Below are 24608 nucleotides of genomic sequence, written 5' to 3' on the forward strand. Positions count from 1 at the left end.
TAGCTGCTGAGAGGAGGCCTGGTACGGTCAGCGTCGGAGGTTGTTGCTGAGTGGAGGCTAGATTGGTCAGCATCTGAGGTAGCTGCTAAGAGGAGGCCTGGTAGGGTCAGTGGGTAACTGTCCAGCACAGTGTGATGTGAGGTATATATACAGTAACAGTGTTTGAGGTAGCTGCTGAGAAGAGACCAGGTTGGTCAGCATCTGAGGTAGCTGTTGAGAGGAGGCCTGGTTGCTCCGCGTCGGAGGTTGTTGCTGAGTGGAGGCCAGGTTGGTCAGCGGGCAATGTTGAGGTAACTGTCCAGCGCTACGTGATGTGAGGTACATATACAGTAACAGTGTCTGAGGTAACTCCTCAGAGAAGGCCAGGTTGGTCGGCGTCTGAGGTAACTGCTAAGGCCTGGTTGGTCAGCAGGCAACGTTGAGGTAACTGTCCTGCGCTGTGTGATGTGAGATACATGTACAATAGCAGCATCTGAGGTAGCTGCTGAGAGGAGGCCTGGTTGGTCAGTGGGTAACTGTCCAGCGCTGTGTGATGTGAGGTACATATACAGTAACAGTGTCTGAGGTAACTCCTCAGAGGAGGCCAGGTTGGTCGGCGTCTGAGGTAACTGCTAAGGCCTGGTTGGTCAGCAGGCAACGTCGGGGTAACTGTCTGGCATTGTGTGATGGGGTGAGCATGTACAGTACAGTCAGAGGTAAATGCTGAGGTGGGGGGGCCAGGTTGGTCATTAGGTAACGTCGGGGTATCTGTCCAGTGCTGTGTGATGTGGGGAACGTGGACAGTAGCAGCGTCTGAGGTAACTGCTGAGAGGAGGCCAGGTTGGGACTTGCCGCTCAGCTCTGTCAGGTGATGACAGTTCCCAGCCTGAGGGGACAGAGCCGCCCGTCAGCCAGGAGAAGCGCCTCATAGCTGGCGTTGGTTGTGACTGGTTGTTGGGGCTTGTAGAGAAGCTGTGTGTGCCTCGGCCTGTCTCTCTTATCATACTGCTTACAATGGCAGAGATACCAGATGCCGGCTGGAATGTCTGTTCAACTCCAAACTGTGATGTCTTATTTTTAGTACCTTGAGGTTAAGTAACTGGTTATTAGTAGTATTGTTATCCAGTAATGACTCCAGACACTGCTGTAACTACAGGATACCTCCTGATAGCTTGCTAGACCGTGTGTCCGAATGTGAGCGTTGTGCAGCCAAGAATTTTGTTTAAAGGACACCTGATGTGAGAGGTATATGGAGGCTGCCATATGTATTTCCTTTTAAGCAATACCAGTTGCCTGGCTGTCCTGCTGATCCTAAGCCTCTAATACATTTAGCCATAGCCCCTGAACAAGCATGTAGCAGATCAGGTGCTCTGACTGAAGTGTGACAGGATTAGCCGCATGCTTGTTTCAGGTGTGTGATTCAGGCACTACTGCAGCCAGAGAGATCAGCAGGACTGCCAGGCAACTGGTATTGTTTGAAAGGAAATAAATATGGCCGCCTCCATATCCCTCTCACTTCAGTTAACCTTTTAATGGCATAAATGTCTCCAGATCCCTGTCCTTTTGAGGTATGAGCACTGCTAGGAGATTTGGGCGCAGCCGGTGTAATATGAATTACGGGTATAGCGGCGTACAGGTAATAACTTCGGTGCCGTCAGACAGAGCTGAAGTCACTTATAAAACACTGTAATTCGGCCGCCAGCAATCGCTGGAAGCCAAATTATTTTATTCCACACTCTCCACGTGGACCTGGAGGGGGAATAGTATTTAACGCGGCCGGGACTTGTGCAGCAGCAGGGTGAGCCGTATATCGGCTGCGTCCTGCGCCCAGGTCTCCTGGTGGCGAATTCTCTTGTACGCTTGAGGTAGGTAGAGGTGTGTATAGTGTGTGTGTACAGTGTGTGTCTGTCTGTGTGATCAGTTGACCAGATGTCTTGTTCTCACACTAGCCCTTATAATATAATAACTATTATAATATAATTCACTTTTTGGCCTGGATCACACTACAAGAGCGTTTTAAGTGCTAGTGATTTTGAAAAGCTCTTGCTAGTGCAATGCTATGGGAGATTTTTACAGAGATCACATCGCGCTCCAGTGTGCACACACATAAGATAACATTAGCAAGAGCTTTCACAAATTACAAAGTGCTTAAAAAAAGCTCTTGTAGTGTGAACAAGGGCTTTCTCCTACGTTTTCTCCTAGATAATATTTTCACACCTTATTAATAAAACTAGACCCAAGGTCCGTTAACATAGCGGGCGTTAGGCCTCCCTCACAACCCCCCTCCCCTGCCCCTGTCACCACCGCCGCATGTCAGCGCGCTCACGCCCGTCCTGTCCCAACCACTACCTGCATGCGCGGTTCAGCAAAAGGGACACAGGAGGACGACACAGGTTTTATTTGGTAGGATGCCTTGCACAAGAAGTCATAGGTGCTTTTATATCTCCAATTAGAGAAGTACTGATGACGTTTGTTGTTGGGGGCGGGGCTATGCGCCGGAAGACAGACCACTAGAGGTCCGACAAGTAGTTAAACTTTATTTAAAGTGAACCTCCGGACTCAAAATCTACTCAGCAGAACTGAAAAGGCTTGGTGTTTAACAGTTTCACAGCATCAGAACTTTGTATTTCTTACCAAAGCATCATTTTTTAGCTGCATTTTTAGCTAAGCTCCACCCATCAAAGAAAACTGCCTGGGCTTTTTTTTCCCTGCTGCTGTGCAAAGCATGATGGGATTTCCTATGTTGTTTACGTTGCCTAGCAACTGGGAGGGGTAATCGGCACACAGGACAGTTGGAACTGTGTATCATGCTCCCTGTCTCCTCCTTTCAACCAAAAAGATGGCTGCCCTCATGAAATCACAAACATTTGCCTATTCTTTTAAAACAGGGTGGGTAAGAGATTATATTACCTATCTATTTTAATTACCATTACTAATGTAACTTAATGACAGTATGTTTTTGTTTAGGCTGAAGTTCCTCTTTAAACAGGAAAATCAGCCACAAAGTTGCTGTAAAATCGCTTTTGAATTTTGGCAACAAAATTGCCAAAGTTCAAAAGTAATTCAGAAGTGAAGTTGCAGCGCTCCTATCTCTTGCTTTGGAGCTCAATCGCTTCAGAAACTGCAGGGTCCGCGATTGTCATTTGGCGGTTGTCGTAGTTGTGCGTTCACCCCCATTTACTTTCCTCAGCATGGTGCTTTTTTTGGGTCCGCCAGTGACGCCCAAACTACTGATAGTTGTAGACAATTGGCTACAACCGTGAAATGCTGTGGCTATCGACTACTAGCCACATTAGGCATTCAAATGACCGCTTGGGCACCTGATAGCTAAAATTTAACACATGCATTTATCAGACGCTTGCGATCGCAGTGCCTAAGTGGCCTGATCTGTTAGTAACGCTGTGGAATGTCTGCGCAGGGCTGGAGAGTCGGCACAAAAATCATCCGACTTCTCAGTTTTTGAAACCACCGACTCCGACTCCAGATACACAAAATGGCTCAGACTCAGACCCCTCGACTCCGACTCCTTTTGTCTAATACTTACCAGAACTAAGGATCTGGTACAAAAATCACTCGACTCCAACTCCTCAGTTTATGAAACTTCCAACTCCGACTCCAGGTACCCAAAATTGCGCCAACTCCAACTCCACAGCCCTGGTTTTGTTTGCGCTCTCACACCTCAGGGATGTTTGCCAGTTGACTCTCTGCCATGTACTGTGGGCAGCGGAGTCACCCCTTATGCTGGGTACACACAATGCTTTTTTTTCGTCTATTTTCCTTCCGATTGATTTCCGATTTGATTATGTTATCTATTCTTATCTATTTCCATTCACTTCTACGAGAAATCGATCAGAAAAACAAGCAAAAATATGATCCGACACGTCGGAAATTGTCTAACGAACCATCTATCTAACACAAAATTGTATGGTGTGTACCTAGCATTAGCTCGGTCACGTGCGGATTTGCTTGTGGATCTACGCTGGCGCTAAGACGAAAGGCCATCCTTTGTTTGGAGCGGAGTTGCCCCTTAGCTCGGTCACGTGCGGATTTGCTTGCGGATCTACGCTGGCGCTGATAAGACGAAAGGCCGTCCTTTATGTCTAGTTATCGTGAAGTAAACAGTGAGCTGATCTGTGTGAATAGCTGGCTTTACTTGGCTTGTCTATAATTAAACAACGTGTGATCCTGTTAAGTGCCGGCCGGCCTCCCCAGTGCCGGGCTGGGCAGGTAATGTTTATGTTGCCGGTAATGGCCTTGTTGCGGCTCTGTGGAGCACAGCGCCGTTGCTACGGGAGCCAGTGGCTTTGCTTTGTCTCCGCGGACAGCAGCGATGTCCCACTTCACGCTCCCCGGTGACTGCTCTGCAGTGAGATCATCTTCGCTATGAGATCAGCTTCTGTTTCTGCAATGCACAAACAGTTTTGAAGCAAAACTAATGTTAAGTCGGAACTCCGAATTATATTTCAGGGGAAGAGGATGGAGCCTTTCAGTGTCAGGCTGCTGTTGTGTGTACAGGTGGGATCCATCCCCTGGATTCAGCATAGGCACAGAGTATCAACAAAGCGACTGACAACAACCTGGAACTACAGCTTTGCAATACGGTTTATTGCTTTAAGTCAAGGATGTCAAACTCAAATACAAAGTGGGCCGAAATTGTACACTGGGACCAAGTCGTGGGCCAACCTCTGTCTGCTGGCCCCCTCCCTCCCTTATAGAGTTCCCTCGAGTCTAATGGCTCCACTCCAATGCCTATACAGTTCCCTGGTGTCTAGTGGTCATCCATCCCCTACACAGTTCCCTGGTGTCTAGAGGCCCCACCCTCCCCTATACAGTTCCATAGTGTTTAGCGCTCCCCCCTCCCAACTCCCCCATATGGCTTCCCCGGTGGTCTAGAGTGGGCCAAACATAGTGCAAATTGGGGAAACCACTTGAGGGCCAGATTTGGCCCGCAGGCTGGAGTTTGACATGTATGCTTTAAGTGAACTTGAGGCCACCCAAGGTGAGAGGGATAGGAAAGGCTTTTTCCTTTTTAAATAATGAACATTCCCAGGCTGCCCTATTTGAACCTCTGCCTGTAATACTTTTAAGCCATAGCCCTTGAACAAGCATGCAGATCAGAGGTCAATGACAAATCTGACAAGGTTAGCTGCATGCTTGTTACAGGTGTGTGCTATAGAGCCTACTGACCAGAAAGCTCAGCGGGAGAGCCAGGCAACTGGTATCTGGGTCACATGACCAGCGGGCTGGAGGGATCTCTAGGTCACATGACTGGCATTGGTGCATCACATATGACAAGTGAGAAATGCCATAATACTCTTCATCTTTACTAACAATGAACAATCTGGGAGGATAAACTGGGGCTTTTAAACAAGTTTGGATAAAAGTGAATCGTTTCTTATTATGGTAGAGAGAGATCCTGTGGATAGCCCAGAAGTTTCCTGAATCATCCTCGACCCCACCGTTTGCATGCAGGGTCCCTCTCAACATATCCAACAAGAGTTTGTCAAATATGTTCTCGTGGTTGCTCTTTGTTCTGCACGAGCGTGGCCTGCGTGGTTGCATGAAGCTGCTTATGCACAGCTTTTTCCTCCGCACACAAGTGGCTTCATGCTACTGCACAGGCTGAACATGCACATGTATAGTCGTACACAGGTGGGGGCTCGTCCGGGAAGAAGAGGGTTCCAGCCAGCAGCGGTGGGAAGCCTCTGGAGTATCATCATGGGTATGAGATTGAGCAGCATTCTTAGTATTGCTCCTGGTAGAAGCCACATTAGGTTTCTGAGCCGGTCTTCCAATATGCATGATGTCCTCCTTCAGTGTTTGGGCATATTGGGGGACCTGTAGAGCAGCCTCATTGTTGGCGACTTCTGCTGGAAACTGCCTCCAAATCAAGAAGACGTCTCCTGGCTTTCTGTCTGCTGTACGCAGACTTGGGTCACCTCTCCAGAAAATAGCAGGGTTGTCAAATGACGGGAAAACTATAGATAACAGGCCTGCATTCAGCCAGGCAGAATAGTCCTGATTACTCCTGAACCTGCAGATTGTACTCCTAGCAGAGCGAACGACTGGCACTACGCTTTATTCTGTCATGCACAGGCTGGATAATTGCTATTTAATATCTCGCGTCTCATTCATGCCGGCGTCTGAGCTTTCTTCATGGTAATTTAACACTCTTTGTTGACGGAAGACGGTAATTGCTCTGTTATGCTGCTGTGCATTGGTTGTGCATTTTTGTCTTTTTATTTCTATTTTATTTTCCTTGTTCCATTTTTGTAAACATTTTGTTTATATCCTGATCCTTCCAATAAGCTTTTCCTGTGAGTTGTCTATGGCTATTTTGTTGAGTATTTTGAGCCCAAGAGTAAACTCTTCACAAAAATGAGCAGGTATTTTGTTTCATGCCGAAAGGCTTCCTACTGGTTGCCTATTTTATTTGACACTCCAATTTGATAGCAGTATTGGAACCCCAGCGCTAAAGAGGTCAGATCTATTAATCAATGTACATTCTTTAAATTTTGGTCTTAATGATGTCACCAATATATTTAAGTCCACATCACATTTATTACGGTATTCCCAGTAATTCTACTTTCCTTGAAGATGTGCTGCCCACATCACAATTTTTTTGATGATTTCCTCGACGACCATCGATCTTCTCCCCCCCCCCCCCCCCCATTTTTTTGCGACAAGCGGTTGTTTCCGCGATTTAGCAATGAGGGTACAAGGGCATGATCACACAAATGTCGCTAAGCGTCGTGCAGTGATAACAACCGTCACAGCGGATCGGATCTTTAACATCGCAAATTACCACGATCGCTTGAAATCTCGTTCGCGCTTGTTATTTAAAGTTGCCCTTACCTGCCAGATGGAAGATCGGAAACCGCGTGGCGTCAGGGAGACATCGCTGGTATTCATCTTCCTGTGTCACGAGGTGAGTATGTAGAGTTAGGGCCCGCTCACACTAGGGGCAGTTTCCACCTTTTTTCAAGCTCAGGCAATTGTTAAAATCGCCCAAAAAACGCTAACAATTTGTGCTGCAATTGCGTTGGCCTTTTTAAGAATAAATACATTGTATTCTTTTCTGGGTCAAAGAGTTCACTTCCTGACTTGCGTCAGGGAGTGAATTACAAAACCGCTCGGAAAAAGCACTTAGAAAAGCGCTTTTTACAAAAATGCAGCACGCAGTGGAGCGCCGGCAGGGGGAGAATAAACTGCGCACAAAAACGCAAAATGCTTGCTTTTGCATTTTTCGTTTTTAGGTGTGAATGGGGCCTTGGAGTCAATTCTCATGAGACTGGAGGACAAGCAAGACAGCAAGGCCAAACCAAACTGGTCAGGAAGAGTACAGCGGGCTGCTGGAGGGGGATGAGGTGTTGCCTTCTAAGGTGAGGACCTTCATAGGTGGGTAAGGAGGGAGGAGGGGGGAGAAAACGTACATTCTGTGGATTGGGTCGGACCTGAACTCTTGCACAGGAAACAAGAAAAACCGAGAAATGCACCCTGTGAGAAGAGCCTGTCTAATTCTTCCTCCTCTTCTCCCAAGTAATCAGAGGTGTAATGTGATCTCTCAGCTATCAGCACAGGCATTTGGCAGTCCTCAGCAGACACAGCTAATATGTAAACACAGGATGTTAACCCTATGTCTGCTTCCATGAAAGCAGGAAGTAGACTCGCTGCAGATTCATTGCAGGATTTTTATCAGCTGTAACACAAATGTTTTTTCTTTATGCTGTCGCTTTTCTTACAGCGCAGAGAGGAAGTTCTGAGGTCAGGTCCTCTTTAAGGTGGCCGGCTGCTGAGAGATTTTAATAATATTGAAACCGTTCAGTGTCCTCCCCAGAATTTTTTTCTAGCCGGGTGGCGTGAAAAATTAGCCATGTGGGGCAAGACCAGAGAATGCAGGGCAGGTGCTTCTGTGTGCAACTCTGCTTACAGCAGAGGAGGAGGTGAGCTGATGACAGCCGGGCGCTCACCAAAACTAGCTGGGTGGAGTACCCAGCTAAAAGAGCCTGGGGGAGAACACTGCAGTTGATCTTAAAGGATGCCCCGCAAGGTAGAAAGGAAAGAAACACAGGTGTCCCGCAAGGATGCATGCTGTCCCCGATCCTGTTCTCCCTTTACACAAATTGATGCACTTCATCTGCCGATTCAAGGTCATAAAATGTGCGGATGACACCACCATGCTTGGCCTTGTTGGCAGTGATGGAGAACGTGCATACTGGATTGAGATTGAACGTATTTGCGAGTGGTGCAAGGACAATCCAGCTTGTAATCAATGCAGCAAAAACTGTTGAACTGATAGTGGACTTCAGTGGGCGCCCTTCCACACTCAGCCCAGTCTCCATCGAAGGCACCGATGTCTCCAGGGTGTCGAGCGTTCGGTTCCGAGGGGCTATTCTCACCAATGATTTAAAATGGGGGGGAGAACATCTCCAAGAGGAAGGCCCAGCAGAGGTTGTTCTTCCTGAGGAAGTTTGGGAACTGATAACTACTTTCTGCACTGCCACCGTTGAGTCAATCCTCTGCTCCTCCATTGTTGTCTGGCATGTGGGTGCTACAGCAAGAGATAGACTCGAGCTCTAGAGAGTAATAAACACTGTGGAAAGGATCATTGGGTCACCCCTACCGCCCCTGGACCTCCTACACACCTCCAGACTATGGTCCAGGGCAAACAGGATATGGAATAACCCCACTCACCTCAGCAGTCGTTACTCCAACCGCCTGCCATTGGGTCGCCTCTTCACATCCATCCCCACTAATGCTGGGTACACACTATGAGGTTTTCCGGTCGATTTACTTAGTGACCAGACGTCCCGGATTGCCCGGGACGCGTCCCGGATTCGGGGTCCGCTGTCCCAGGCAGCATGAGGTCCCGGGAAACGTCCCGCTTTAAGCAGCGGGACGTCCCGGCCTCGGGACTCTGGCCACTCTATACTCATGAACTGGCAGCGGCGTCTATCGACGCCGTGCCAGTTCATTGCCCGCAGCCCCGCTCCAGCCTAACTGTCTTCCGGTGTTCCAACACCGGCAGAGCAGAGCAGAGCAGGGCTACGGCAAGATGGCTGCCGGAGCCCCGTACTGGAGACTATTTGTTTCTCCAGTACAAGGCTTCGGGCGCCATCTTGCCGTAGCCCTGTCAGCGCGGGAGAGAAGATCAGCAGCAAGATGGTCCCGGGAGCAGCGCGCCAGAGGCCGGAGACTTCTGCCAGGTGAGTAAAGGCTTTCTTTTCCAGGTGAAATGTTTGCCCGCATTGCGTTTCTTTTCTGGTGAAATGTTTGCCCACATTGCATTTTTTTTCCAGGTGAAATGTTTGCCCGCATTGCGTTTCTTTTCCAGGTGAAATGTTTGCCCGCATTGCATTTCTTTTCCAGGTGAAATGTTTGCCCGCATTGCGTTTCTTTTCTGGTGAAATGTTTGCCCGCATTGCGTTTCTTTTCTGGTGAAATGTTTGCCCGCATTGTGTTTCTTTTCCAGGTGAAATGTTTGCCCGCATTGCGTTTCTTTTCTGGTGAAATGTTTGCCCGCATTGCATTTCTTTTCCAGGTGAAATGTTTGCCCGGATTGCGTTTTTTTCCAGGTGAAATGTTTGCCCGCATTGCGTTTCTTTTCTGGTGAAATGTTTGCCCGCATTGCGTTTTTTTTCCAGGTGAAATGTTTGCCCGCATTGCGTTTCTTTTCTGGTGAAATGTTTGCCCGCATTGCGTTTTTTTTCCAGGTGAAATGTTTGCCCGCATTGCGTTTTTTTCCAGGTGAAATGTTTGCCCGCATTGCGTTTCTTTTCTGGTGAAATGTTTGCCCGCATTGCGTTTTTTTTCCAGGTGAAATGTTTGCCCGCATTGCGTTTTGTTTTCTGGTGAAATGTTTGCCCGCATTGCGTTTCTATTCTGGTGAAATGTTTGCCCGCATTGCATTTCTTTTCCAGGTGAAATGTTTGCCCGCATTGCGTTTTTTTTCCAGGTGAAATGTTTGCCTGCATTGCGTTTCTTTTCTGGTGAAATGTTTGCCCGCATTGCGTTTATTTTGTACTGACATGTTTGCCCGCATTGCGTTTATTTTGTACTGACATGTTTGCCCGCATTGCGTTTATTTTGTACTGACATGTTTGCCCGCATTGCGTTTATTTTATACTGACATGTTGCCCGCATTGCGGTTATTTTGTGCTGACATGTTGCCTATTGCGTTTATTTTCTGGTGTCCGGGGTAACTGTTACTGCATTTATTATTTAATGGTCATAGATGGCTATGTTTGCTGCTTTGTGGTTACGGTATACTATTAGCATCACACAGTTTCTGCACACCCATGATGCAAAGTCTCGTTTGTCTTATGCCTCGCTGTTACATCATTACGTTAGCTCCGCCCATACAATGTCATGGCCACGCCCATTTTCGCCGCTACGTGCCACAGCCCCCCCCCCCCCCCCCCCCCCAGTCTTCATTGCTGTGCGCTCCTCAGTCCTCCCCACTGTTCGCCGCGGCCCCCCTACCCCGTCCCAGGTTGGACCCACAAAAATCTGGTCACTCTAATTTACTGTCAGATCGATTATTTCCAACATGTCCGATTTGCTTTTCGATCATCTTCCGATCGATTTCCGTGCACTTTAATAGGAAATCGATCGGAAAATGCTCGGAAAACGATCGAAAAGCAAATCGGACATGTTGGAAATAATTGATCTGACAGTAAATCGACCAGAAAATCTCATAGTGTGTACCTAGCATTAGACCTCCAGACATCTCAACAGTTTCTTTCCACAAGCTGTCCTCCTGCTGAACTCGAACCACAGCCATTGCTGCCTAAATTATGCCTGCAATCCTGTTTTTTGGGGTGTGGGGGGGGGGGGGGGGGGGGTATGACTGTACTGCTTGTCATGTGATGCTATCTTCTTGTTTACCGTCTTTCTGCTGCCTAAATTATGACTGCAATCTTTTAGTTCTCTACTCCATACTTCTGATTGTGTCTAAATGCCCATTGACTGTAAACCAGCTTTCCATTATCATAAACCATTCCGGGTGCGACGTCTGCTGTACTCTGCGAACTTATTCTGATGTCTGGATCTGGGGTTCCCATTTCTGAAGATATGAACCACAGATGAGATCCCTTGTGTCTCCAGCCCCCCCTTCCTTTTTCCTTCCATTTCCACAAAGCTGAATATTTACCCTTCTGTACAAGGGCCGGGGTGAAGGGGAGACACAGGAGGCATTGGAAGCACTAGCTCGCAGCTATTGTCACATGCACGTGTTACATGGTATCCAGGGTTGTGGAGTCTGCAGAAAAATACTCCAACTCCCCAGCGTGGGATTCCACCGACTCCGATTCCTCTCTGTTGCATATTACTATATTGTTGATTGAAAGTATTAAAGCGATATTTCAATCGGCAGCTTTTGTCTCTCTCCAGTTTGTTTACATTGAGAGACGGTGAAAATATTTTCATTCTAGATTTTCAATCCAATTCCTAATTGGGGTATTACTTGTAATTATTAGACGCAGATCTGTAATTGCCGAGGTTGGGCCTCTTCCTGCTCGTGCGCAGGTTACAATCATCGACTTTATTCAAACGATTGCTTATTTATATTTTTTTCATCCACAATTCATATTCTTCGGGGTGTTAAATATTCAGGAGGAGGCTGTTAATTTGTGACTATTAGTATTCACTCGCAGCTGTTTATGTTGCTGTTTTGGGTTTTGCTGCCAAAGGGGGGGGAGGGGACCACTTAGAAAACGCACTTTTGTTGGGAAAGCGTTTTGGCTAATTCAGCTATAAATGTAAGCTCTAATTTAGTACTTGCCTCTATTGTATTGGGAATAGGCCTAACTGTGCGCCGCTAACAGGATCGGAACAAATACTTTCTCTGCTAGGAATTTTAACATTGAGGCAGCACAGAGACAGAGAGGGTCGAGTTCTCACACAGCACACTATGCCTCTGTGCTGCCTCAGTTTTACTTTTGTCCTTCCAGTCCTGTGACCTGTTTGCCTCTGGACAGACCAGCCAGACAGGGCAGCCAGCAGCCTGAAGCTTCTTCTGAGCCTGGTGAGGTGAGATGGACCCCCGGACACAGCCTCCTAACATGTAAAAGGAGTTCTATTTACCTGGGGCTTCCTCCAGCCCTCTATAGTCCATCTGCTCCCTCACCGTCCTCTAAGCCCTCTCCTTGCACCACTGTCAGCCCAGCTGTGAACTGCTGTGCATGCTGGTCCTGGACACGCACTGATGGCGATCGTGGCCTAACGTGTTCTGCACTTAAAAATTCTTATTGGCTTCTCGATTGAACAGATTAGCTCCTAAATTTTTCTCTTAATGTCCCACTATTGCTTTATGTTGAGCAGCTAGGGATAGGGAGACCTCCAGCTGAATATTACCAGAGCACTGATGTTAACCAGTATTCCAGAGGCCGGGTAGCGGTGTGGATGGCTTGCAGAGGCCGGGTAGCGGCGTGGATGGCTTGCAGAGGCCGGGTAGTGGGCGTGGATGGCTTGCAGAGGCCGGGTAGCGGCGTGGATGGCTTGCAGAGGCCGGGTAGTGGGCGTGGATGGCTTGCAGAGGCCGGGTAGTGGGCGTGGATGGCTTGCAGAGGCCGGGTAGTGGGCGTGGATGGCTTGCAGAGGCCGGGTAGTGGGCGTGGATGGCTTGCAGAGGCCGGGTAGTGGGCGTGGATGGCTTGCAGAGGCCGGGTAGTGGGCGTGGATGGCTTGCAGAGGCCGGGTAGTGGGCGTGGATGGCTTGCAGAGGCCGGGTAGCGGCGTGGATGGCTTGCAGAGGCCGGGTAGCGGCGTGGATGGCTGCAGAGGCCGGGTAGTGGGTGTGGATGGCTGCAGAGGCCGGGTAGTGGGCGTGGATGGCTTGCAGAGGCCGGGTAGCGGCGTGGATGGCTTGCAGAGGCCGGGTAGCGGCGTGGATGGCTTGCAGAGGCCGGGTAGCGGCGTGGATGGCTTGCAGAGGCCGGGTAGCGGCGTGGATGGCTTGCAGAGGCCGGGTAGCGGCGTGGATGGCTTGCAGAGGCCGGGTAGTGGGCGTGGATGGCTTGCAGAGGCCGGGTAGCGGCGTGGATGGCTTGCAGAGGCCGGGTAGCGGCGTGGATGGCTGCAGAGGCCGGGTAGTGGGCGTGGATGGCTGCAGAGGCCGGGTAGTGGGCGTGGATGGCTTGCAGAGGCCGGGTAGCGGCGTGGATGGCTTGCAGAGGCCGGGTAGCGGCGTGGATGGCTTGCAGAGGCCGGGTAGCGGCGTGGATGGCTTGCAGAGGCCGGGTAGCGGCGTGGATGGCTTGCAGAGGCCGGGTAGCGGCGTGGATGGCTTGCAGAGGCCGGGTAGCGGCGTGGATGGCTTGCAGAGGCCGGGTAGCGGCGTGGATGGCTTGCAGAGGCCGGGTAGCGGCGTGGATGGCTTGCAGAGGCCGGGTAGTGCGCGTGGATGGCTTGCAGAGGCCGGGTAGCGTCGTGCATGGCTTGCAGAGGCCGGGTAGCGTCGTGCATGGCTTGCAGAGGCCGGGTAGCGTCGTGCATGGCTTGCAGAGGCCGGGTAGCGTCGTGCATGGCTTGCAGAGGCCGGGTAGCGTCGTGCATGGCTTGCAGAGGCCGGGTAGCGGCGTGGATGGCTTGCAGAGGCTGGGTAGTACTGTGGATGGCTGCAGATGCTGAATAATGCTGTCACCAGCCATATGTTGTACAGTCTTGTAGTACAGCAGGGGTGGGCGGCCTGTAGAAGCAGGTGCATCACTTAACAGATGATATTTGGCAGATATAAAGGTTCTTGCTCTGGTATTCCAGCCATGTGCTTAGCCGGCTGACCGGAGTTGCTCTTTCGCTGCACTTAACACAGATTTCGCCAACCGGGATTTTTTTTTTTCTGTTCCCTGTGACCTAAATCTGTCTGGTTTTGTCAGGAAGTCCCTGAGTCTGGCCTAAACTGAGTCTGGCCTGACGTGTACAGCCCCCCCCCCCCCCCCCAGCCTGACGTGACGTATACTGCAGCCCCCCCTCCCCCAGCCTGGCCTGACGTATACAGCAGCCCCCCAACCCCTGCTGTCCTCATCTTTATTCTGCTCATGCCAGTCTCTGCACAAACCTCCCATAGGTTTCTAATCTCTGTGAATGCCATTTATGCACATGAAAGTGCCGTCTCCATAATCAGCTGCTGCCAAGAATGGGGATTCGCCGCTCTGGCTGTTTGTTGCGGCTTGCACTTAATGACACGGATGCTGAGTGAGCTCAGAGTTTACCAGCGTGGGTGATGGAGGGACCTCCAGGAGGCTGCGTGTTCGTGAAACATGGGGGGGGGGGGGGGGGGGAGGCTTTGCACCTTAGCCAGGAGGCAGGCAGGGTGGTATGGGGGGGGTCACCTTAGCCCGGGGGGGGGGGGGGGGTATGGAGGTACATTAGCCAGGAAGATTTTATAATTTCCGTACTCTGGCCTGAAGCCCACAGTTGTTGCTAGAATTAAAAATGAATAAATGTTGTCTTATTCAAGGCATCCCCCCCCCCCAATCAATATCTGACAGATCTGATCGCCTGTGATCGAATGCTTGAAATCGATGCTGAAACCAATGCCAGATTTATTTCCGTCTGAAATCCATCTATTCAATCGCTCAGAATGGGAAATTTTGCTCGATCAGTGTTTGATTTGACAGCAGATACAGAGTATTGGCAGCAGAGCTCACCTGTCCCGCTGCCACGCCTCCTTCCCATCCAGTGTCATTATTATTATTTATTTATAAAGCACCAAAATATTCCGTGGCACTGTACAAAATACAGAACAGGTGGTTACAGGACAGATGTAACATGATGAATAAAATGTATAACAGAGTGCCAGCTATTAAGTGAATAACATTCATAACATTCCAAGAAACAAAAGTGTGAGAAAGTCTGCTCCATGGCTCCTCCTCCCTGTGTCATGTGACAAATGCCAGAGTACAGAGACTAGAGGTCCGTCGCGTTCTATTATTGAATGTGTCCGCTGGAGGCTGGCAGAAGCCAAACATTCCTCCTGTGTCCTTTCATTGCTGGAGGCATGGCCAGAGGCCATACATTCCGTGGTGGCTGGATGTGTAATGGTTAAGGGCTCTGCCTCTGACACAGGAGACCTGGGTTCGAATCTCGGCTCTGCCTGTTCAGTAAGCCAGCACCTATTCAGTAGGAGACCTTAGGCAACTCTCCCTAACACTGCTACTGCCTATAGAGCGCGTCCTAGTGGCTGCTGCTCTGGCGCTTTGAGTCCGCCAGGAGAAAAGCGTGATATAAATGTTATTTGTCTTGTCTTGTGACCGCTCGTGGCTGGAGGCGTGGCCAGAGGCCATACATTCCTCCTGTGTCCGCTGGAGGCGTGGCCAGAGGCCATACATTCCTCCTGTGACCGCTCGTGGCTGGAGGCGTGGCCAGAGGCCATACATTCCGCTTGTGACCGCTCATGGCTGGAGGCGTGGCCAGAGGCCATACATTCCTCCTTTGACCGCTTGTGGTTGGAGGCGTGGCCAGAGGCCTTACATTCCTCCTGTGACCGATCGTGGCTGGAGGCGTGGCCAGAGGCCATACATTCCTCCTGTGTCCGCTTGTGGCCAGAGCAGAAGCCAAATATTCCTCCTGTGTCCTCTGAAGGCTGGTAGAGGCCATACTTTCCTCCTGTGTCTGCTCGTGACTGGAGGCTGGCAGAAGCCATACATTCCTCCTGTGACCGCTGGAGGCGTGGCCAGAGCCCATACATTCGTCCTGTAATCGCTCGTGGCTGAAGGCGTGGCCAGAGGCCATACATTCCTCCTGTGTCTGCTCATGGCTGGAGGCGTGGCCAGAGGCCATACATTCCTCCTGTAATCACTCGTGGCTGAAGGCGTGGCCAGAGGCCATACATTCCTCCTGTAATCACTCGTGGCTGAAGGCGTGGCCAGAGGCCATACATTCCTCCTGTGTCTGCTCGTGGCTGGAGGCGTGGCCAGAGGCCATATATTCCTCCTGTGACCGCTCGTGGCCAGAGGCTCACTGTCTGCTCAGGATGAAGGGAGACAGACGTGGCTGTTTCAGTGACTCAGCAGTGATTGGTAATTACATTGCGTTTGTTGGCAGCAGATCAGACGCGCTGCTTTAAGACGCTCCATGAAAGTGTAATGTAATCACCGGCGCTCGCCTCACACAGGAGGAAACTCTTTCATCGCTGCTAATGGAGCTGATTAAGTTAACCCTTTAGCTGCTGGTGGCTTAAAGAGAATCTGTATTGTTAAAATCGCACAAAAGTAAACATACCAGTGCGTTAGGGGACATCTCCTATTCCCCTCTGTCACAATTTCGCCGCTCCTCGCCGCATTAAAAGTGGTTAAAAACAGTTTTTAAAAGTTTGTTTATAAACAAACAAAATGGCCACCAAAACAGGAAGTAGATTGATGTACAGTATGTCCACACATAGAAAATACATCCATACGCAAGCAGGCTGTATACAGCCTTCCTTTTGAATCTCAAGAGATCATTTGTGTGTTTCTTTCCCCCTGCAGCTATCTTCCACTGAAGTGTCAGGCTGTTTCTTCCTGCAGAGTGCAGACAGCTCTGCCTGTATGTAATTCCTCAGTATGTGAAAGCCCAGCCAGCTCAGAGGAGGATTTATCCAGCTTGTAAAAGATAATAGAACAGAGAGAAGCTGCACTAATCTATATATCACATAGGCAGTGTGCAGAGAGGGTCCTGGATGGGGGAGTTCATAGCAGAACCACAACACTGAAGAACTTGGCAGCCTTCCAGACACAGGCCTGACAAGTCTGACAAGAGAGAGAGATAAGTTGATTTATTACAGAGATGGTGATAGTAGAACGTGCTGCAGTAAGCCAGAACACATTAGAATAGCTTTTGGAACTTGTAGGATGATAAAAAACAGGATGCAATTTTTGTTACGGAGTCTCTTTAATGCAATTGTAGATGGTACATTCCCCAATTTATAGATGATGCACCTGCCAGGAGAAATATGGAACCTTCCACGGCTGACAATCTTCTGAAAATCTATACACCGGCTCCACGAGAGTGACGGAGAGAATTATGGGCTCAGGAGGATCAGCATGACTGCCTTAGGCCCAGTGCACACCAAAACCTCTAGCAGATCTGCAATATGCTAGCGGTTTTGGGAGCAGATTTCAGAGCGATTCTAGGCATGTTTAAAGAGGTTCTCTACACATGCCTAGCGTTTTTTGGAGCTGGAGTTTTGTGCAGCAGATTTCATATATTTTTACAGTAAAAGCTGTTACTGAACAGCTTCTGTAACAAAAACGCCTGGAAAAACCGCTCTGATCTACTGTTTTCCAGAGCGGTTTGAGCTTTTTCTATACTTTACATTGAGGCAGAAACGCTTCTGCAAACCGCAAAAATGCTGCAGGAGGCACGTTTGCGGTTTGCTACAAACCTCAAACCTCTGGTGTGCAACATCCCATTGAAATACATTAGCCAAGCAGATTTACAGGCGGATGCGGCCGGCGGATCGCATCCAAAACCACTCGGTGTGCACTGGGCCTTACATTTGGCATATTTAGCTGCTTGGCAAAGTCTGTATTGTGCCTTCTGACAGATGTACTTGCGAGTGCACCTGACCCAAGGCAAAACAATGGTCAGTACCACTCACCGTACAATAAAATCTCTACTGCACATGGGCAGGACACTCCTGGCAACAGAACAGCGATCGAGTATGGGTGTAGCCGCAGTGTCCATCGACTCGTTGAGTCGCGGAAACGTAAGTGAGGCGCTGCGGGGGACTGGAGGGTCGGTGTATCTTGCCGCGGGCACAGGGCGGCTGCGTGGGGGGGCGTGGGGGGGGGGGGGGGGGTTGGCTGCGGCCCCAGGTAATTTAAATGAGCTTTTTTAAATGACTTTTATGTTCCTTTTAAGGTAGGGTCCTTGGCCTCAATGCCGAGACCCCATAATGCCCTCAGACCGTGCTCTCCGCACACAACCCACCACCTTTCAACACTCTCCACTCCTCTTGAATGTGGACTTTGACCTCGTGTTGTGATGAGCATGAGGAGTGAACACGCCGATGAAGTTTATCATGAAAAATAACTATTTTTGTGTCAATAAAAGTTTTTAATCTATTTTTGCTACTGCAATATTTTGTTCCAGTACTTTGAAGAATTCAATATATACTGGGTGTAATTCTATCTCCTCCTGCTACTTACCTTGCTTGTTGCCTGTCTGCTGCCCCTCTGATTGCTGCCTGGCCCAACTCTCACTAGTGTTATCACTCATCCCTGTGTATCTGGTATTGATTGTGTAGGACTCTTGGTACTGTCACATCCTGTGTTTACCAATTAGATCTGTGCCGAGGCAGCCAGCTGACACAGCTGAGGGATCAAATAACTTGTTGTGCTTAGTTAAGGATGAGGGGTAATTAGACAGGCTAAACTTTCTAAGTACAGGGTACATTTCTCTGTTTTCCTTCTGTCCTGTGCAAGAGCTCAGGTCCACTTTGTCTCCCAGAGTTAGAAAATGGTCAGTAGTTAATGTATTTTATCTTTCCCTGCACTCAGACGGGACGCGGAAGTGTCAGACACGTCTTCAGCTTCTCTTGGGTTTCAGCAACATCAGCAATTTCCCCGAGAGCCAGACAGGAGAAATACAGACTAACAGCTTGTACAATTAGCTAGCTGACTTGGGGGTTGATTCACTTTGTAGGACGAGATCCCCACACTTTGGCCCAATAGGCTGCTTGTCAAGTTACAGGCATCCTATTGGGCAAATTAAAGTGCAGGGATCTCGTTCTACAAAGTCACTGGACCTGACAGGATCCAGAGTGGGACAATCGGAGAAGCTGTTAGTTTTGGGGGAACACGAGTAAGTTAGTAGTGCATGCTACAACAGTAGTGTGCCTACTCTGAAAATGTTACTTGCGCTGCCACACTGAGCTGTGCTGCTTGAGCCATGTAGAGAGTGAATCAACCCCTACTGATATGTATGTGAGCCAGATGTAGCCATCAAAAGAGCCACAGGTTCCCTACCCCTGCACTAGGCCTTATAGACTCTCTCTCATTCACACTCCTCATCGCCTGAGTCTGATAAATCCCCTGTACAGTTAAGTTGTGAATAGAGCTTTGTAAACAGCTGCAGATTTTTGGAGAGTCTTCAGAACAGCCTCTTTCAGTTGAGCTGCGTTTGGTCTACAATAGATTGAGAGCATTTTTTAATTTATAAAATCTAAGCGTAGCCTTTTGTTGTTTCTGCTCTATTGCAATATTTACATTACGTTGGGCGGTGGGGGAGGGAAACCGAGGATCGTACGTTATAATAATTGTGTTTTTAAACCTAGTTAATAATGTAATTAAATCTGATGGCTGTGGGCTGCTGTACATTATTGCTCCATAGATTGTTCATCTGTTTCCCAGGAATATTTTGCCACCAGGCAGCGGCTTTGAAATGAATACATATTACCCCTCCAGGGAAAGGGCCAATAATCACTGCCGCTTCATTAGCATAACTTGCAATAATTGCCCAGTAAACGGGATTGCTGCGACGCCATTTCTATTACATCTGCCATAAAGTGTTGATTGCGTTGCCGTCCGACAGACGAGATGCGCCGTTTCTGAGGGTTTTTGTTTGAAATCCCGTCCAGGTTGCTAAGCAGGATTGTGGCAGATCAGTGTCTGTGTGCGCTAAGACGTGGCTTCCCCTGCGCACAAACGGGAGGTTAAAGATTATGTAGGTCGTGATGTATGTTTAGGTGCAGAGAGCGTAGAGCGCACATAACCCTCTTACTGCTGACGTGCCCAGCTTAATGTATTAATCTACCCATGACAGGAAAAACATGGCTGCAAGTGTGAGGTCCAGGCTGCTGCCTCTTAAAGAGACACTGAAGCGAAAAAAAATATATGATATAATGAATTGGTTGTGTACTATGAATAATTACTAGAAGTTTAGCAGCAAAGAAAATATTCTCATACTTTTATTTTCAGGTATATAGTGTTTTTTCTAACATTGCATCATTCTATAATATGTGCAGATTACACAACACTCAGCATTCAGAATGATTCTTTCAGAGCAGTCTGTGAAGTAATGACCTCTTCTCTAGCAGAGGAAAAGTAAACAGTCCAGGAACAGTTGAGATAATAAAAGTCAGAAAACAGCCCTCTCCACGACTTTGAAAGTCATAGAGATAATGGCTTTTTTGCATAGAGATAACAACTGGAGTTTCTAAACTCTTCCTGTACTGGAAACAATTAGACTGATGTATCTGATCTTAATGTTTTTATTTCTTAGCTGTACTACACATACAAATCATAATATCATAGTTTTTTTTTCCGCTTCAGTGTCTCTTTAAAGTGAACCCGAGGTGAGAGGTATATGGAGGCTGTCATATTTGTTTCCTTCTATACAATACCAGTTGCCTGGCAGCCCTGCTGATCTATTTGGCTGCAGTAGTGTCTGAATCACACCTGAAACAGGCATGCAGCTAATCTTGTCAGATCTGACAATAATGTCAAACACCTGATATGCTGCATGCCTGTTCAGGGGCTATGGCTAAAAGTATTAGAGGCAGAGGATCAGCAGGGCTGCCAGGCAACTGGTATTGCTTAAAAGGAAATCAGTATGGCGGCCTTCATATCCCTCTCACCTCTGGTTTGCTTTACCAAAATGGCTACTGTTTAAAGTGAAAGTATACTTCCTGACTTGCATTTCACAACTTCCTCTTGATATGATACAATCTTCAAGGTTCTGCTACATGTCGATCTGATTGGATCACTGTTTCCACAGATTTGTCAGCTGCAGGTTCACACCACAAATCTCTATTTCTACCGTATCCCAAACCACCACCAGCCTGGACGGCTGACGCAAGGCAGGTTGGCTCCATAGATTTTTGCCGATGTCACCAAATTGTGACCCGTTTCTCATCTCCCTCAACATAAATCCAGATTGGTTAGACTAAGCGTTGTTTTTTGGAACTTGTCAAGGTTCTCTGTGATCTGCATTTTGAGATGCACTGTTGTAAACAGCAGGGCTGTGGAGTCTGAGTCGAGGAGTTGGAGCAGTTTTGGGTATCCGGAGTTGGAGTAGGTAATTTTCATAAACTGAGGAGTTGGATGATTTTTGTTCAAAATCCACAGCCCTGGTAAGTATTAGACAAAGGAGTCGGAGTCGAGGAGTCAGAGCCATTTTGGGGAGTTGGAGTCGGTGGTTTCCTAAACTGAGTTGGAGTCGGAAGATTTTTGTACTGACTCCACAGCCCTGGTAAACAGAAGAATTTTTTTTTTTTAAATACTGTAGCCTGTGTGTCAGCTTGAGCCAGTCTGGCCATTCTCTTACAAAGTCTTTAGGGTTTCTTTCTCACGGGAGGCTGAAGGCAGTGAATTCCCCACCTGTCTGCTGCTCCTGTGCTTTGGCAGTGAAGAGGTGGATTCCCTCAAATATTAAATTGCTGAGTTTCTTCTTCAAAGTGATCCTGTGCAGTTTGTACACTGAGAATAGCGGAATACTAACATGGGTCTATTATGCTCCAGTCCGGGGACTTGGTCAATGCCTGTTAGGGATAGTCAACGAGATCAGGGGATGTAACTTTTATGCTATTATTATTATTATCATGAATTCACATGTTCTGTGTTGTATGTACAGCTATTCACATGTTGTGCGTTCAGCTATTCACGTCTTCCGTGTTGTCTTGCAGGCCAGAGCGGTGGGCGATGGGATGGAGCAGGACCAGTATGAAGCCCGCCTCAAGGAACTCTTTGACAGCTTTGACACCACAGGAACGGGGTCTCTGGGACAGGAAGAGCTGACGGACCTCTGTCATATGCTCCAGCTGGAGGAAGTGGCCCCCTCACTGCAGCAAGCGCTACTCCAGGACAACCCACATGGCAGAGTAAGGGTCACGTGACTGTAATGCGTGGTGACAAGGTGGGGGAGGGCAGAGTAAGAGTCACATGACTGTAATGCGTGGTGACAGGGAGCGAGGGGGGGAAGGGAGACATGGGCGGCTCAGATGCCAGCCTTACAGGCATGAGTGATGGGTCTTTTCATGCAGGGCTGTCTGTCTGCATATTGTACATGCGGAGCTATGCGAGCGCACAGAGGTGCGTCCTTCTCTGCCGGCCCTGGAAAGCAGAAAGCTCTCTATTGGAGTCAGCTGCTCACATCTTCTATAATAATGGAAAACAAAGACCCTCTGTCCATGGAAAGTGCTGTGTTCTCTGCCTGGTGCTCTCATGAGAAGCATTAACTTTACCATAAACCATTATTGTGTGTCACTTCTCAAAATCTATAGACACAACTTCCTGTGTTCATTTCCTTCTCTTCCTTTTTCTTGCCTCATTTTCTTTCTCTGTCTTGTGCTCGCCTCCCTCCTCGCTGTCGCCCTTCTCACTCTCTCACCCCCTCCTCTTGCCCCCCTCCTCGCTGTCGCCCTTCTCACTCTCTCACCCCCTCCTCTCGCCCCCCTCCTCGCTGTCGCCCTTCTCACTCTCTCACCCCCTCCTCTCGCCCCCCCCCCTCCTCGCTGTCGCCCTTCTCACTCTCTCACCCCCTCCTCTCGCCCCCCTCCTCGCTGTCGCCCTTCTCACTCTCTCACCCCCTCCTCTCGCCCCCCCCCTCCTCGCTGTCGCCCTTCTCACTCTCTCACCCCCTCCTCTCGCCCCCCCCTCCTCGCTGTCGCCCTTCTCACTCTCTCACCCCCTCCTCTCGCCCCCCCCTCCTCGCTGTCGCCCTTCTCACTCTCTCACCCCCTCCTCTCGCCCCCCCCCTCCTCGCTGTCGCCCTTCTCACTCTCTCACCCCCTCCTCTCGCCCCCCCCTCCTCGCTGTCGCCCTTCTCACTCTCTCACCCCCTCCTCGCTGTCGCCCTTCTCACTCTCTCACCCCCTCCTCTCGCCCCCCTCCTCGCTGTCGCCCTTCTCACTCTTTCACCCCCTCCTCTCGCCCCCCTCCTCGCTGTCGCCCTTCTCACTCTTTCACCCCCTCCTCTCGCCCCCCTCCTCGCTGTCGCCCTTCTCACTCTCTCACCCCCTCCTCTCGCCCCCCTCCTCGCTGTCGCCCTCCTCACTCTCTCGCCCCCCTCCTCGCTGTCGCCCTTCTCACTCTCTCACCCCCTCCTCTCGCCCCCCCTCCTCGCTGTCGCCCTGCTCTCTCACCCCCTCCTCTCGCCAGCTTCCTGGCTGTCACCCTGCTCTCTCGCCCCCTCCTCGCTGTCACCCTGCTCTCTCACCCCCTCCTCTCGCCAGCTTCCTGGCTGTCACCCCCTTCCTCACTGTTGCCCTTTTCGCTCCCACTCCCTCCTCTACCCACTTCCTCTCTGTTGCCTTTCTCACTCTCACCCACTTTCCTGCTGTCGATCTTTCGCCAACTTCCTCTCACTCACTTGCTGTCACCCTTCATGCTCTTTCTCTTGCCCACTTCCTTGCTGTTGCCCTTCTGGCCCTCTCACCCATTTCCTTTTGCTCCCCACCTTGCTGTCACCCTTCTCACTATCTCACGTCCTTCCTCGCTGTCGCCCTTCTTGCTCTTTCACCCATTTCCTCTTTCCCACTTCCTCACTGTCGCTCTTCTCGCTCTCTCACCCCCTTCTTTGCTCTCGCCCTTCTCACTCTCTCACCCCCTTCTTTGCTCTCGCCCTTCTCGCTCTCACCCCCTTCCTTGCTCTCGCCCTTCTCGCTCTCTCACCCCCTTTCTCGCTCTCTCAACCCCTTTCTCGCTCTCTTAACCCCTTTCTCGCTCTCTCAACCCCTTTCTTGCTCTCTCACCCCCTTTCTCGCTCCCTTTCCTCGCTCTCTCGCCCCTTTCCTCGCTCTCTCGCCCTCTTCCTCGCTCTCTCGCCCTCGCCCCTTTCCTCGCTCTCGCCCCTTTCCTCGCTCTTCTCGCTCTCTCGCCCCTTTCTTCGCTCTCTCGCCCCTTTCCTCGCTCTCTCGCCCCTTTCCTCGCTCTCTTCCTTGCTCTTCTCGCTCTCTCACCCCCTTCCTCACACTCACCCTTCTCGCTCTCTCACCCCCTTCCTCGCTCTCGCCCTTCTCGCTCTCTCACCCTTTTCCTATCATTCACTTCCTAGCTGTCGCCCTTCTTGCGCTCTCACCCACTTATTCTCGCCCTTCCCCCTCTTTCACTGATTTTCCTTGCCTACTTCCTCACTCTCACCCTCTTTCTTGTCCTACCTCGCTCCCTTACTCATTGCCCACCCTCGCTCTCACCCACTTCCCCCATCTCGTCCTCCTCGCTCTCTCCCATTTGTTTTCCCACTACCCCACTCTTGCCCTTCTTACTCCCTAGCCTGTCTCCTTGCCCATCTTCACTCTTGCCTACTTCCTTGCTCCCACTCTTTACTGCCTTTGCATGAGCTAATATGCGCGCAAAAGGTTACGTGTGCTAAGTTCAAGCGCTATTTGGTGCACGCGAAACCTTGCACTGTCTGCGTGCAAAATAGCCTGATATGCGTACTTTGCACACGGACGGTGCGACGTTTCACGCGCACCAAATATCGCGCAATCAGTAACCGCTTTGCCCGTGCAAACTACTTAGCACCCTAGTTTGCATGTGCAAAGCTTTCAGGCGTGCTAACTGTGTTAGCACACTTTAGTGAATCAAGCCCAATGTCTTCTCAGTGGCCGTGTGCTGCCATTGGTGGAAGCAGGAAGTCGCACAGTGAAATGATGCTTCTGATTGGCCTGGATGACGTCAGCAGGCTGCTGTGGAGATGGTTGAGGCCTC

At 49.8% G+C, this 24608-nt stretch overlaps 1 protein-coding gene across 4 annotated transcripts in view; it reads left to right on the plus strand.

Moving 5' to 3' along the window:
- Positions 1–24608, plus strand: part of NIN (ninein) — a 201479-nt gene that overhangs the window by 8122 nt on the left and 168749 nt on the right. For all 4 annotated transcript variants that reach the window (XM_068254777.1, XM_068254778.1, XM_068254779.1 and 1 more), the window contains exon 2: positions 21584–21778. In XM_068254777.1, the coding sequence (XP_068110878.1) occupies positions 21605–21778 (174 nt within the window). In that variant the 5' untranslated portion in view covers positions 21584–21604. The remainder of the gene's footprint in view (positions 1–21583; positions 21779–24608) is intronic.

Source organism: Hyperolius riggenbachi, chromosome 9 (assembly GCF_040937935.1).
Source record: "Hyperolius riggenbachi isolate aHypRig1 chromosome 9, aHypRig1.pri, whole genome shotgun sequence".
In the NCBI taxonomy this organism is placed as follows: Eukaryota; Metazoa; Chordata; class Amphibia; order Anura; family Hyperoliidae; genus Hyperolius; species Hyperolius riggenbachi.